Source organism: Cyprinus carpio, unplaced genomic scaffold (genome assembly GCF_018340385.1).
Source record: "Cyprinus carpio isolate SPL01 unplaced genomic scaffold, ASM1834038v1 S000006750, whole genome shotgun sequence".
Taxonomy (NCBI): domain Eukaryota; kingdom Metazoa; phylum Chordata; class Actinopteri; order Cypriniformes; family Cyprinidae; genus Cyprinus; species Cyprinus carpio.
In genome coordinates this window covers 14795-27500 of record NW_024879349.1, presented here as the reverse complement: position 1 = coordinate 27500, position 12706 = coordinate 14795, and the positions used below count along the sequence as shown (strand labels likewise).

The 12706-nt window shown below is 38.2% G+C and overlaps 1 protein-coding gene across 1 annotated transcript in view; it reads left to right on the top strand.

Moving 5' to 3' along the window:
* The window catches only part of LOC122144686 (apolipoprotein B-100-like), a 14800-nt gene extending 3580 nt beyond the window's left edge, over nucleotides 1–11220 (top strand). Inside the window, exons 8-26 of the mRNA XM_042755821.1 lie at nucleotides 35–120; nucleotides 288–738; nucleotides 1077–1194; nucleotides 1275–1421; nucleotides 1547–1758; nucleotides 1870–2098; nucleotides 2267–2446; nucleotides 2545–2748; nucleotides 2943–3107; nucleotides 3251–3456; nucleotides 3626–3799; nucleotides 3888–4018; nucleotides 4145–4346; nucleotides 4433–4605; nucleotides 4746–4921; nucleotides 5008–5123; nucleotides 5212–5585; nucleotides 5726–10137; nucleotides 10319–11220. Of these exons, the coding sequence (XP_042611755.1) occupies nucleotides 35–120; nucleotides 288–738; nucleotides 1077–1194; nucleotides 1275–1421; nucleotides 1547–1758; nucleotides 1870–2098; nucleotides 2267–2446; nucleotides 2545–2748; nucleotides 2943–3107; nucleotides 3251–3456; nucleotides 3626–3799; nucleotides 3888–4018; nucleotides 4145–4346; nucleotides 4433–4605; nucleotides 4746–4921; nucleotides 5008–5123; nucleotides 5212–5585; nucleotides 5726–10137; nucleotides 10319–10975 (8413 nt within the window). The 3' untranslated portion in view covers nucleotides 10976–11220. The remainder of the gene's footprint in view (nucleotides 1–34; nucleotides 121–287; nucleotides 739–1076; nucleotides 1195–1274; nucleotides 1422–1546; nucleotides 1759–1869; nucleotides 2099–2266; nucleotides 2447–2544; nucleotides 2749–2942; nucleotides 3108–3250; nucleotides 3457–3625; nucleotides 3800–3887; nucleotides 4019–4144; nucleotides 4347–4432; nucleotides 4606–4745; nucleotides 4922–5007; nucleotides 5124–5211; nucleotides 5586–5725; nucleotides 10138–10318) is intronic.
* The last annotated feature ends 1486 nt before the right edge of the window (nucleotides 11221–12706 follow it).

Here is a 12706-nt window from a genome sequence, read left to right as displayed (position 1 = left end):
ATTCATTCATATGTATTTCTTTTTTTTTTTACAGGAATACATATGGGATTTCTTCTCTTGTTAAACAAATCCTAACTCTTGAGGGAACCAGCAAGATTAATGACAGAGTCTTTGATTATAGTGAGTGTTCCCAGTTTCACTGTACATCTCAAACAAATTTTCGAACTTTGGATTTGATTTGTCTGGTTAAAATGATAGAACTGTTGGGAATATGTTGACTTAATTTTTTCCCTGGTTGTGACTATTTAGCCTTTCACTCACAAATCATCCCGCTCTACAAAATACAGGTTCTACTTACCCCAAACACTTGGTTCTAGAGGCAATGGAGGATAAAGCCCCAGCCCAGACCTCTGAGGCTCTGCTGTTCATCTTCAGGGAGCTGAAATCCATGAACAAAAAACCAGATCGGCAGCTGAGGGCAAGCACTTTTCAGAGTTTGGTATCTGAACTACGTGGACTTGAGCATGAGGTTCTGCAACAGACCATTACTCAGATGGTCGATGAGGACAAGTTCTTGACCTGGCAGGCCCTGATTCAGTGTGGCACCCCAGAGTGTGGCAGCACCATGTTCAGTATTCTAAAGACCTTTGACACTGATGCCATTGAGGTAGATGCTGCTGTCTATGCTCTAGGAATGATGCTCAGACCTACTGGCCTCTTGGTGAAAGACATACTGGAGATTGCGCAGACCAAGAAGACCAGACCAATAATGTATGCTCTCGGCAATGTTGTAAGGAGGTATGCAAATTATTTTCTATTTCTAGACTGCTTAAGTCCTTTCATTTTCCTGCTGAAAAGACCAGCACAGAACAACATGAATTTTCAAGCTTGTCGTATTAATTAAGTGCTGCCAGCATCATCATGGTGTCCAATGTAAAACATGGTTTGAAGACTGTCATTTGTATGATCTTTCTAGTGAACCTGGTCCACCAAAGTAATTGTACTTTGTAAGTCACCAGCACACTGTAATCCAAAGCACAACATATGCTGGGGATCAGCTATCCTATCTTCATTTAGCTAAAGTATTTGTCAGTATATCTCCACTGTAGCTGAGCATTTATAACATATCTCTTCAGGCACTTCCAAGCTGAGGGCCAGATCACCTCTGAGATTCTTGAGGTGTCTAATTTCATTAACTCCATCCTTGGTGCTGACTGTGCTGGCGAGAAAGACCTGACCTACTTGACCTTAAGGGTGTGTGTTTTAACAGCTATATTTCTGGACATTTTCACACTGGGAAAACATCTTATTTTATTATAATCTGCCCTGGTTAGGTGATTGGAAACATCGGCGATGCAATGGAAGCAGCTGATCCCAACATAAAGACAACTCTGCTTAAGTGTATGAGACAGCCTGCCACCACCCTGTCAGTCCAGATGTCTGCTATCCAGGCTTTCAGACGAATGTCTGTGACTCCTGATGTAAGTGTTGCAATTTATATTTCTTCAGAATCAAATGTGTCTTATGCATGGACTTATCCTACTAAGAAAAATAACTTCACACTCCAGTCTCTCTCTCTTTTATTTTTTTATTTTTTAATATTCAGGTCCGTTCCAACATTCAGAGAGTGGCCCTTTATGCCAAAGGTGCTGTTCAGAAGAGACTGGCTGCATATCTTATTTTGATGAAAAAGCCAGAGGCAAGTGACCTGGAGGTTGTGAGGAAGATACTTATCCAGGACCAGAATGTGCAAGTCAAGTCCTTTGTGGCTTCTCATGTTTACAACATAATTCATTCCAGGAATCCAGAAATGAAAGAGTATGTAACTCAGTTTGTCAGTTTTCTCTAGACTGAATGCAAAACACTTCAGCTGTTGTCTATCATTTATTTTGCTCTTTATCCTCAACACTATAACTTTTTTCTTTCCAGGTTGGGCAAAACAATAGTCAAGGTCATGCATGATGAAGAGGTGCTTACACACTCAAACTACACTCAGCTCTCTCGTAACTATAAGATGGATGTATTTATGCCAGGAAAGGATGTCATGGGCTCCAGTATGCAGGGAAGCATCATCTTTGATCCCAGCAGCCATTTGCCCAGGGAGGTTATGCTTGAGACAACCCTGAAAGCCTTCGGTTACAACCTTGACTTCATGGAGGTAGGATTTTGCATTTGTTATGTACTTGTATTTAATTAGCTGTAAACCTCAATTGCTATATGATTCAGTTATTACTTATTGTTTGTACTTTTCCTTGATTTTTATGGAGTTCTAGCATTTTGTTTCACTGACTTTTGGAATTTATTTATTTATTTTGTGGTCACTAAGTTTGGCATGGAGGGGAAAGGATTTGAGCCAACTGTTGAGACTCTCTTTGGAAGCAATGGCTTCTTCCCTGATTCGATTTCCAAGGCAATGTACTGGTTTGGGGACAAAATGCCAAACAAAATCAACGAAGTTCTGCAAGAATGGGTTGAACACCTGAGAACTGAAAAAACTAAAAGACAGGTAATGTATATTAAACATAACAATGTGATTATTTATAGGATTAAATTTTTCATGCATATATCCAAGGCTAGATAATATCAGAATATTCTCTTTGCCAGGTTCCTGAGAACATTATAAGGGAAATGGTGCGAAACTTCAATAAGCTTGCAAAGGATCTATACAACCAGGACTCTCCAGAGGCTATAGCTTACTTAAGGATCATGGGGAATGAGTTGGGATACATCAAGAGCACCAATGACCTGTCAGCTATTGTTGACAGGATGGCCACATATATTCAGGCCCTGAAGTACTCACCTGCTTGGGTATGTATATACAATATGCTGCATTTTACATGCATAAAATATATGTACATTAGCTCTCTCATATATCAGACAACACTGGGTTAATTTATTTATTTATTTATTTATTTATTATTATTATTATTTTATTTTTTTTTTTTTTTTTTTTTTTTAGGCTATATAATATGCAAAAATTCTACATATTCCTGTTTCAATAGATTACAAATGCCTTGATGTCTGGAGATCAGAGCATCTTTGCTCACTACATCTTTATGGATAATGAGTTCTCCCTTCCAACTGCCTCTGGGTTTCCCCTTAAGTTTGCTTTGTCTGGGACCTTTGCACCTGGTGTTGAGGGTGGTCTGCGTATGGAGCCTGGCAGGGTATTGAATTTTACCCTTGATTGCTTTTTTTGTTCAGTATCCAGATGGTTTATGTAGAAAAATGTATATCAAATTATTTTAATGTAATCTTTTTATTGTCATGTTTATTTGCATTACTAATGATTCCCTATTTCTTTTCATAGGGTGAACTGTCTTTTTCACCCTCTATGGCAGTAGAATTTGTTACCCGTATGGGAGTCCACATCCCCAAATTTGTTGTTTCTGCCGTGGAAATGCACACTAATATGTTCCATGAGAGCTCTTTCAATGCCAGGATCACTATGGGTGATGGCAAAATAAAGCTGTCTATCCTGCCACCCAAGAGCACTACCGAACTCTTCAGAGTCAGGTAGCATTTGTGCTATATGTCTGAAGTGGTTTATTTTAAATGTATACTCTTTATACAATTAAATAAAATGTACAAAAGGAAATTGCATCAGCTTTCAACAAATCTGATCCAGTCAGCTGGATAATAATAGTGACATAATTGGAACCCTTTCATCATTTTTCGCAAACAGCAACAAGTTAGTGATTGTGTCCAAAACCCCGGTCGCACTTGTTCCTGAGACAGGCGACAGAACTGCCATCGTGAACTGCAGCCCCCTTATTTCTGGAATCAATTACTGCACCACCATACTCAACTCTAGAGCTGAGAGAAATTCTCCATACTTTCCTCTCAATGGAGAGTCCAGGTAAGAACCAAACTTTAAAATAATATTTAAAAAAAATGCACTAAATAATTTTTCTACGCATTATGCTAAAATTATTATTTGCCCACAGTTTTGTTTTGGGTATCCAACCCACCGGTGACATTACTGAGTACACTGCAACCTTTGCCTACGAACTCTTGAACGAGGGCAAGGAAGGCCGCCAGAAGGTTGATTCTCTGAAAATGATTTTGAAAGCAGAAGGCATGTATACTTAACAACACTGAATTTGAAATCATGACCACTCTGTTATAATATAACCCCATTCCTACAGTGTTTGATTTTGTGGAATTAAGGGATAATTTTTCCTCCCTCTTTTCTTACTATAAGGTGCTAAGGCCACAGAGGCAACTGCCACTATTAAGTACAACAGGAACAAGAATATTCTCACAACCAGCATTGAAATTCCTGAATACGATATTGAAGCCGGAATCAAAGTTGGTGTCACTGACAACCTTGCTAAGGGAAAGAAGTTCACTATTGATATCTCCAACAGAAACATTAACCACTTTTCTTTCATTGGCCGTGCAAAGTAAGTAAAGATCTAAATTACATTTTGAAACACTTGCCAATGGGCAAGTCCCTTTCATCTAAAATACATGTTTCTGCTAATAATAGGCTTGAAGCCATGAATGATGGCTTGCTGGAAACTCAGTTGATTGTGCCCTCACTTAACACTGAAGTCACTATTACTGCCACCATGAACTGTGCTGAAGATTTGACTCTGGAACTCAAGAGTAACATCAAACTCCCAGAGACCAACACTGTGCAGAGGTTTACCTTACAATATGGTATTTCATACTTTTCCTGTCACTGTTTGCACAGTCTTTTTATTTTAAAATATTTATTTATTCAAATAGGTCTTAAATAAGTAAATAATTATTTTTGTCTTATGTCAAATATAACAAGTTATAATTTGCTTTGAAAACAGCTAAAGATGAGATGAAGATTGAAATAAAGTCTGACATAGACTCTGAGATCCAGAAGCTGATGCCTAATGCAGCACCTCTTCAGAGTCACCTATATCAGGCTTTTGACAACATCATGGAACATAAAGTGGTCAAGACTGACATGAAACTTCATCACATTTACGCAAAACTCTGGGAGGTATGATTATAGAAAATTGAAAACAGTTTTTATTATAGACATGAAAAATATTTGGACCTAAACCAATATGTTCTTTGATGTGATAGGCTTACCTAATTTGGATGGACAAGATTGCTTCTGGTGTGCCCTACCTTCAGACACTAAGAGAGAGTATTCCAGAGCTGGTTATTCCATCTTTGCCTGAGAGGGTGTTCATGAACATGTAAGATTAATGCTAATGTTTTAAATCTACATAAAACTACAAATGTGCTTATCTATTCAATTCCAAATTAATTTTATTCTATTTGCAGAGAAAGCATGTTCAAATACAAGTTCAACAAAGATCGTTTCACTTTCACAATTCCTTTGCCTCTTGGTGGAAAAACATCTAAGGACCTGAGAATCCCTCCCACCATGGCCACCCCAGAACTAGCTATGCCACAAATTGGTGTAATGGTGCCCTCAAAACAGTTCAGTCTACCAACCTTCTCCATTCCTTCTAGCTATGATCTCTCAATGCCTCTTCTAGGAATGGTAGAGGTATCAGCAAAAGTGAACACTAACTTTTATGATGTAGAGGCGGTTTTCTCTGGTGGCAACAACACTCTTACTGAGCCCAGCTACATTACAAGCTACAAAGTTGTTGCTAACAGTCCTGTGGAACTTCTTGCTTTTACTGTGGAAGGTAAACATGTGTATACATGCAGTATACATGATACATGATTTTAGTTGTATTAACTGATATGGGTCTTTGGGTGGGATTTGAAAAAAAAAAAAGTATGTTTTGTAATTTCTAGAATTAATGACCATATTTGTTACATGCAGGTTCTGCACAAATTGCTGACATTACAGAGGACATTGCGAAGTTCGACATCATTTCTTCCCTGAAACATAAGCTCATAGATGCACGCTTCAGTCTAATGGAAACAGCCAAAATCACAAATGAAGTGAAAGCAACAGGAAATTACAAGATTGAGGCCTTCAGCCCACTGGGTATGCAGATTTCACTGGTATACACAACCCAGGCTTCAGTTTCTTCTGAAATCACAGGGGATGGCAGTTTAGATGGATCACTAAAAGTTGGATCAATATCTGCTAGAACTACTGCCACACAAACCTTTGTACTTCAACCCAAAACCAGAGAGGCAAGAGCTGAATCCAGTTTCAGGTTAAACTGTCCCATTTTCCAAGTCATAAACAAGATCAAAGCTACAGCAGCCAGTGGAGAACTTTCATTTGAGTTGAATAATGACATAGAGAATGACCCAGTCCACCACACCACCAAGTTCAACATTGAACTCAAGGAAGCTAAGTTTACTATTAAGTCTGATTCTGTCACCAGAGCTTATAAGACCAAGCTTCAAAACCAGGTAGATTTCTCTGCAACCATGAAGGAGGTCACTATCAGGTTTGAGTCCCAGGCTGATGACAACACAAACCGAGCTTTCTCCCAGCTTACTGGGTCCCTAAACACCCAAGGACTGGAGCTCAATAGTGATGCCACAATCAACTTTGCTGCCAACCATGCCTCTAACAAAGGCACGCTGTCATTCACCAAAGATGGTCTGACCACTAGCTGTACCACCAGTGCTCAGATCAGCTCTGTGATCTTTGAAAACATTTTCCATTGTGGAATTACAACTACAGGTGCTACAGTGTCTGTCTCCAGCAAGGGTACAGTCAATGAGAATAGCGCTGAACTCAAAGTTGAAGGAAGACTTGCAAGATCAGAAGTATACCTAAACAGCATGTACAAGGGTGACATTTTCAGTGCCAACACTAGAAACATGATAACCTTCAAGCTAAATGAAGATGGTCTGAACCTCTCCAACAACTTAATTGCTTCGCTTCAAGAGATTAAAATAGAAAACACAGACTCACTGATACTTACCCTCAAATCTCTGGCCATCCATTCTAAATCTGACAGCTTCCTGAATAAGAACAATTTCTACAAACACAACATTGCAGTGGACATACATGACTTTACAGCTTCTTTGAAGGCCGAAAATGATCTTAAAGTCATTGGTATCCATTTCAGCAATGAGGCCCAGATGAAGGCAGACCACTACAAGATGGAAGTTACTGGAACTCTGAAGGGGATATTTGGTGAAGAGGAAGTGAGACATACATATGAGATCACATATGTTGACCAGACAGCCACTGCAAAGTGCAGCACCAATGGGAAACTCTTTGGCAGTCAAATGACTCAAAGCTCTGAGTTTGAGATTGTTGGCTTTTCCACGAAGTTTGGCAATGAGGTGCGATTCAACTCTCCCTCTCTCCGACTGGAAAGCAACATCCTAACTAAAGCAGAACCTTTCAGTGTGAATGTTGAGTGCTCCTTCAACTCTGATGGCGCACTTAACCTGTATGGAAAACACAGTGGCCAGGTCAAAAGCATGCTGCTCCTTCAAGCTGAACCTAAGTCTTACTCATACAAGTATGAATGGAAGGCCTCAACCTCTCACCAGCTGAACAATGGAAACTCCATTAAAACCAACTTCCAGCATAAAATAACCAGCTCTGTCACCCCTCAGCAGCAAAAGTTTAATGTCAATATGGAGTCTAAGCTGAATGACCATGCCTTTGACCACTCCCTGGAAATCTTCAACACTCCAAAAAACATGGGTATTGCACTGAAAGGGACCATGTCCACCAACCTCTTGAACAAAGTCAATGACAATCAAGAATTTGGCATCACAAGTGCTCTGAAATATGAGAAGAACAGTGATAGTCATTTTATTTACCTGCCTTTCATTGATAAGCTGCCCGTTCTCATAGAGGAGGTCAAAAATGCAATGCTCACCATGAAAGATCGTAGCATTGACCTGCTTGATGGCGTTGATACTAAATTTGACATTACAGCCACTTTTAAAAGCAAAGGAAATGAACTTTCACAGGTAATTGAAAATTTTGATGTGAACATGTTCTTGGATGATGTGAGACTTTTTGCCTCCGATGTGACAGCTGTAGTAATGGAAATGGGCAAAAACCTGCAACCCATCAGGGACTTGATCGACATTTTGGGACAAAAAACTGGCATTATCACCAAGATAAATGAATTTGTCAACAAAATTGGTGAGGTTTTGGCAGATTATGAGATTGAGGCAATGGTTGAGAAAATCATTGATGATGCTGTGGATTTAATGAAACAATATGAGCTAAGGGAAACTATGCAATCAGCTGGAAGTTTCCTTAACTCTCTTGACATAAAACCAATATTTGAAAGAATTTTTGAACAAATTATTGAGCTGACAAAACAATTAAATACCAAATTCAATGAAATTATGTCTTATAATTTTGACACCTTGGCTGATGAAGTACATCAGATGGTCACTGACCTCACTAGGGTCCCCTGCTTTGGAATGCTGCATGGTGAGATTGAAATCAAATCCTCAGAGCACATTCTGAAGACCAGTGCTGAACTTAATAACTCAACAGATGAGTTCACTGCTTACCTGAATTCTCAGTTCCAGACTCCTAGTGATCTCTTGGCTTACACGTTTGATGCCACTGCTCACCTTAGGATCCCCAGAATGAAAGAGCTGTCTCTGACTGAGACAGTGAAGGCAAATCACATGGCTTTCTCTCTTGATCATGAGGGATCAATGTCCATCAATGGCCTTATTGCCCAGGTATCTTCCAAGACCACAGCAAAGGCAACCACAGAACCGTACACTGCTGACTTAGTGAACTATGCATTTCTGAGCACAGAGAATGGCTTCTCAGGTACTTTGGAGACCTCTTACATCCACAGTGTGAACATGCCAGTGGCCAACATCTTCAGTGAAGCTACAATGACCCAAAAAACTGCTGCTCAGCTGGAATCTGGCACAATCACTATCACCCTTGGAAATAATGGCAAAGGAAAATTATCTACCTTTGATTATTCTGATGAAGGAACCCACAAGAGTAACTTGGAGATTCTCATGAACATGGAGTCCATAAAACTGACTTTTGATGGTGACACTGACAGCAGTCTTCTCAAGATGAGGCAGAAAGTTAATGCTGAGACTAGAGGTTTGACTCAGATCAAGTTTAATGTGCACGCAGAGACAGTAACTCCTTTCATCAAGAAAAGCATTGCAGCAGTCAAAGGGCAGATTTCTTTGAAGGAACCCATGGTTGAGCTGAGTGGGTCTCATGATGCTGAACTGATTGGCAAAGTTGAAGGCACCATTACCAACTCAGTTAACTTCAAGGCTGTGCCTTTTGAAATTATCTTTGACACCAAGAACAAGAAAAACACTAAAGTGATGCTTCCCTTTAGCTTGTACAGTAAAGTTGATTTGCAGAACGATATGGCTTTAACTCTGAATCCCTCTGTGCAGCAGGCCAGCTGGACCAGTCTTGCTAGGTTCAATCAATATAAATATTCTCATTACTTTAATATTGCTAACGGTGAGAAGGATATCCAGTTCTCTGCATCAGTCAATGGTGAGGCTGACTTTAATGTGCTGACCCTGCCGATTAACATTCCTAAATTGACTGTCCCATTCATTAACAAAGAAACACCGTATGTAGAGAAATTTTCTTTATGGGAGGACACAGGCCTTAAAATAATCTTGATCACACCTCAGCAGACCTTTGATATGGATGCAAAGCTTAAGTATGTGAAGAACCCTAAGATGTTCGACATGGAACCAGTCCTCAATTATATTATTAGGAAAATTAAAATACCCATTTTTGCAACTGACAAAACCACATCTGATACATATGTCTGTCCTTATTTTGCTAAGATCATGCTTCCCAGTATCAAGGAATCAATAATGATCCCTGCCATAGGAGACCTGACCTATGACTTCTCTGTGAAAACAGCTATGATCATTATGAATACCAAGGCTGATATCCTTAATCAGGATGAAATTACTGCCCAGTTTGAAACTCAGGTTAACTCTGAGTTTGGTTTATTCAATGGCAAAACCAGTGGATCTGCCACCTTCAACATGAATTCAGGGATGAAACTGTTTACCAATCTAGTTGTGGAGCATAAATATTTTGAGAACAACTATAATGGAGTTCTTGAGACCAACACAGAAGTCTCAAAGGCTGTTATTTCAAATGCTGCCAAAGTAAATCTGCCAGATGTGAAATTTATGCTTTACCACAAATTAACTGGGAATACAGAAGAAGGTCTTACTGTTTCTGTATCTTCTCCATCTGCTGGACTCATTGGTCTTCAACTGCAGAGCAAGAGCTTATCCCACCATACAGGAAGAATTTTTGGTGCAAACCCAGTAAGAATTTAAAAATATAAATATTTTAGAATATACCATTATTATACATTTAGTGTATTTTACATATGAGTCAATTTATTTAATATATATTTAGTGTATCTTACATGTCAATTAATATCTTAATACTTTGAATGTTCAATATACAAGTAGACATAATGACATTTTCTCTTTTTTATTACAGTCTGAGGATTACATGGATATTCTGAAGGTTGACATTGCAATAAAGAATTCAAACAGACTGAGCTTCCAGACACAGTGGAACAAGGAGCTCCCAAGTCAAATTCTTTTGTGGCTGAAGAAGAAAGTTGCTTCATTAAAGGACACAGTAACATATTTCATCACTCCATTTTACAATGACATTAGAATGAAGTACGAGAAGTTAGAAAGTAACATTGATGACTGTCTGAAAGAACTGCCTAAAATCCTGAAATTAAGTATGGAGAAAGCAGACAAGCTCATCAACTCTATCAAATTTCGAGATCTGGACAAGCTCTCATCCTGGATCAGTAAAGTTTTCTCTGATACTGTCAACTCAAACATTCTGAATGAAATAGCTGAGCAGGCTGAGAAGACCAGCAGAATTATTGAAGACTACTATAAAACTGTCAAAGCCAAGGCCCAGGACATTTTTGCAGAGATGACCTTTGAACAACTGATTTACGACATCCAGGCTTGGATTGAATCTACTATGACCTGTCTGGAAGTTCTAATGAACCAAATTATTGAGACCCTTAAGGATGCCAAGAATATTCAGTCCTATGTGAGACTGAATGACACAGAAATGAACATTGACATTCCTATTCCATTCCATTCTTATGGGATTTTATCAGTAGAATGATTTAACATCCTTGTATCAAGACACTATATAGCTAAACTTTGCCAAGAGTAATTATCAAGATTGCCTTATTAAAAGTGTTATGCCCACAAAATATTTACCCAAGCTGCATCGGTTCCCTCCTTTTGTTTTGTAACTAATTTAGAATAGTGTTCTTTAAAGAAAATATCTGAATGTTAAAATCTATCTTATTGTATTTAATAAGCAATGACAGAAAAGTAGCAATAAATAAAAAATAATAATAATAACATCTGTGTTTATAGTTAATTTAATTTAGAATTGGTTTGATTCAGGAATGACATAATAAAAACAGCAAATTTCAACTTTGCAGACAGAAAACAAACTTACAGAAAAAAGTACAAATGCACTTTTGTCTCTCAGTATCTTTATACCCTTACTCTTCTCTTAAGAGCCAACTGTAATGTTGGAGTGAACTGCAAAAGGTCAGCAGGATCCAATTACATTTAACTAAACAACAATAATATTAAAAGAACATGCAAGAGACACAGAAGACGAACTGAGCATGCAGACAAAACATTCATGTAAGGACAAGACCTGACACTAAACACTAAAAAACAAAAAGGCTTAAAACCTCAAGGACTAATCAAGATAATAAGACACAGGTTAGAATAATCAGGGGAAAAATATAAAGTGGGCTATAAAAAATTATAACACTACAAACTAAAAGTCCTTATGCAAACCATGAACACGGGGACAGGGACCTTGTTACATAGCCTGCATCTAAGCCAAGGCACACATACGCATACAACTACAAGAATAAGGAAATGTAAGGTGGTGGTGGTAACTGGGAGCACTGAGAGAGGGATAGCAGGCCATGATCATGATGTGAAAGAGGTACTGGAGACCATGTGGGTGTTGATGCAAATAGAGACCACCACAATGGAGGGCTGACGCAGTTGTGACTCCTTAGTCGTGATAGGGAAAACAAAGAATTCAGGGACACCCCTCAGAGCTGTGACAGTACAAACAGGGATATTGCAGAAAGCTGTGTCACATTTACTCTTAACTATTAGTTGTTTAATCCAAACCTTGCTTACTCTGGGTATGCCAGTTCCAAAACACCTGTGAAAGATGGTGAAGTACTATGTTTTTGACAACTGTGGACATTGCATTGTTTATTTAATAAAAAATAAAAAAAGCGACAAATACTGTTTTTTTTTAGATAATATGGCTGGGTTTTTTATGTTTAGTCATTTTGCTTCCTTATTTGTGATGAAGTGAGATGTATCACATATGTATGAGTTACATATTTAGTAGAATTTTATCCAGTGGAAAAAAAGAAAACCTAACTAATAATCAATGACGTGTGAGGTGAGAAAATGTTTGTTTTAAGATTTGAGAGGTACAATAAAATGAGCATTGGTTTATGTTGTAATAATGCTAATAAAATATATGACTTTATAATTTAAAATGTTTAATCTGTGCTGTCTTGCTAACTAAAGCCTCATCAAAATGGTATGCATGTACCAAATACCTCTGAAGCTGGGAGACCTTATGAGAGATCCCATAAAAATATGAGGGATCTTAAAAATTGCATTTTGTAGTTATTTAGTGCTGCTATTTTAAAATAAGCTATTTCATATATATATATATACATATGCATGTACCTATATATATATAATATATATATATATATATATATACATATACATATACATACATACACACACACACACACACACACACACACACACTACTGTTCAAAAGTTAGTG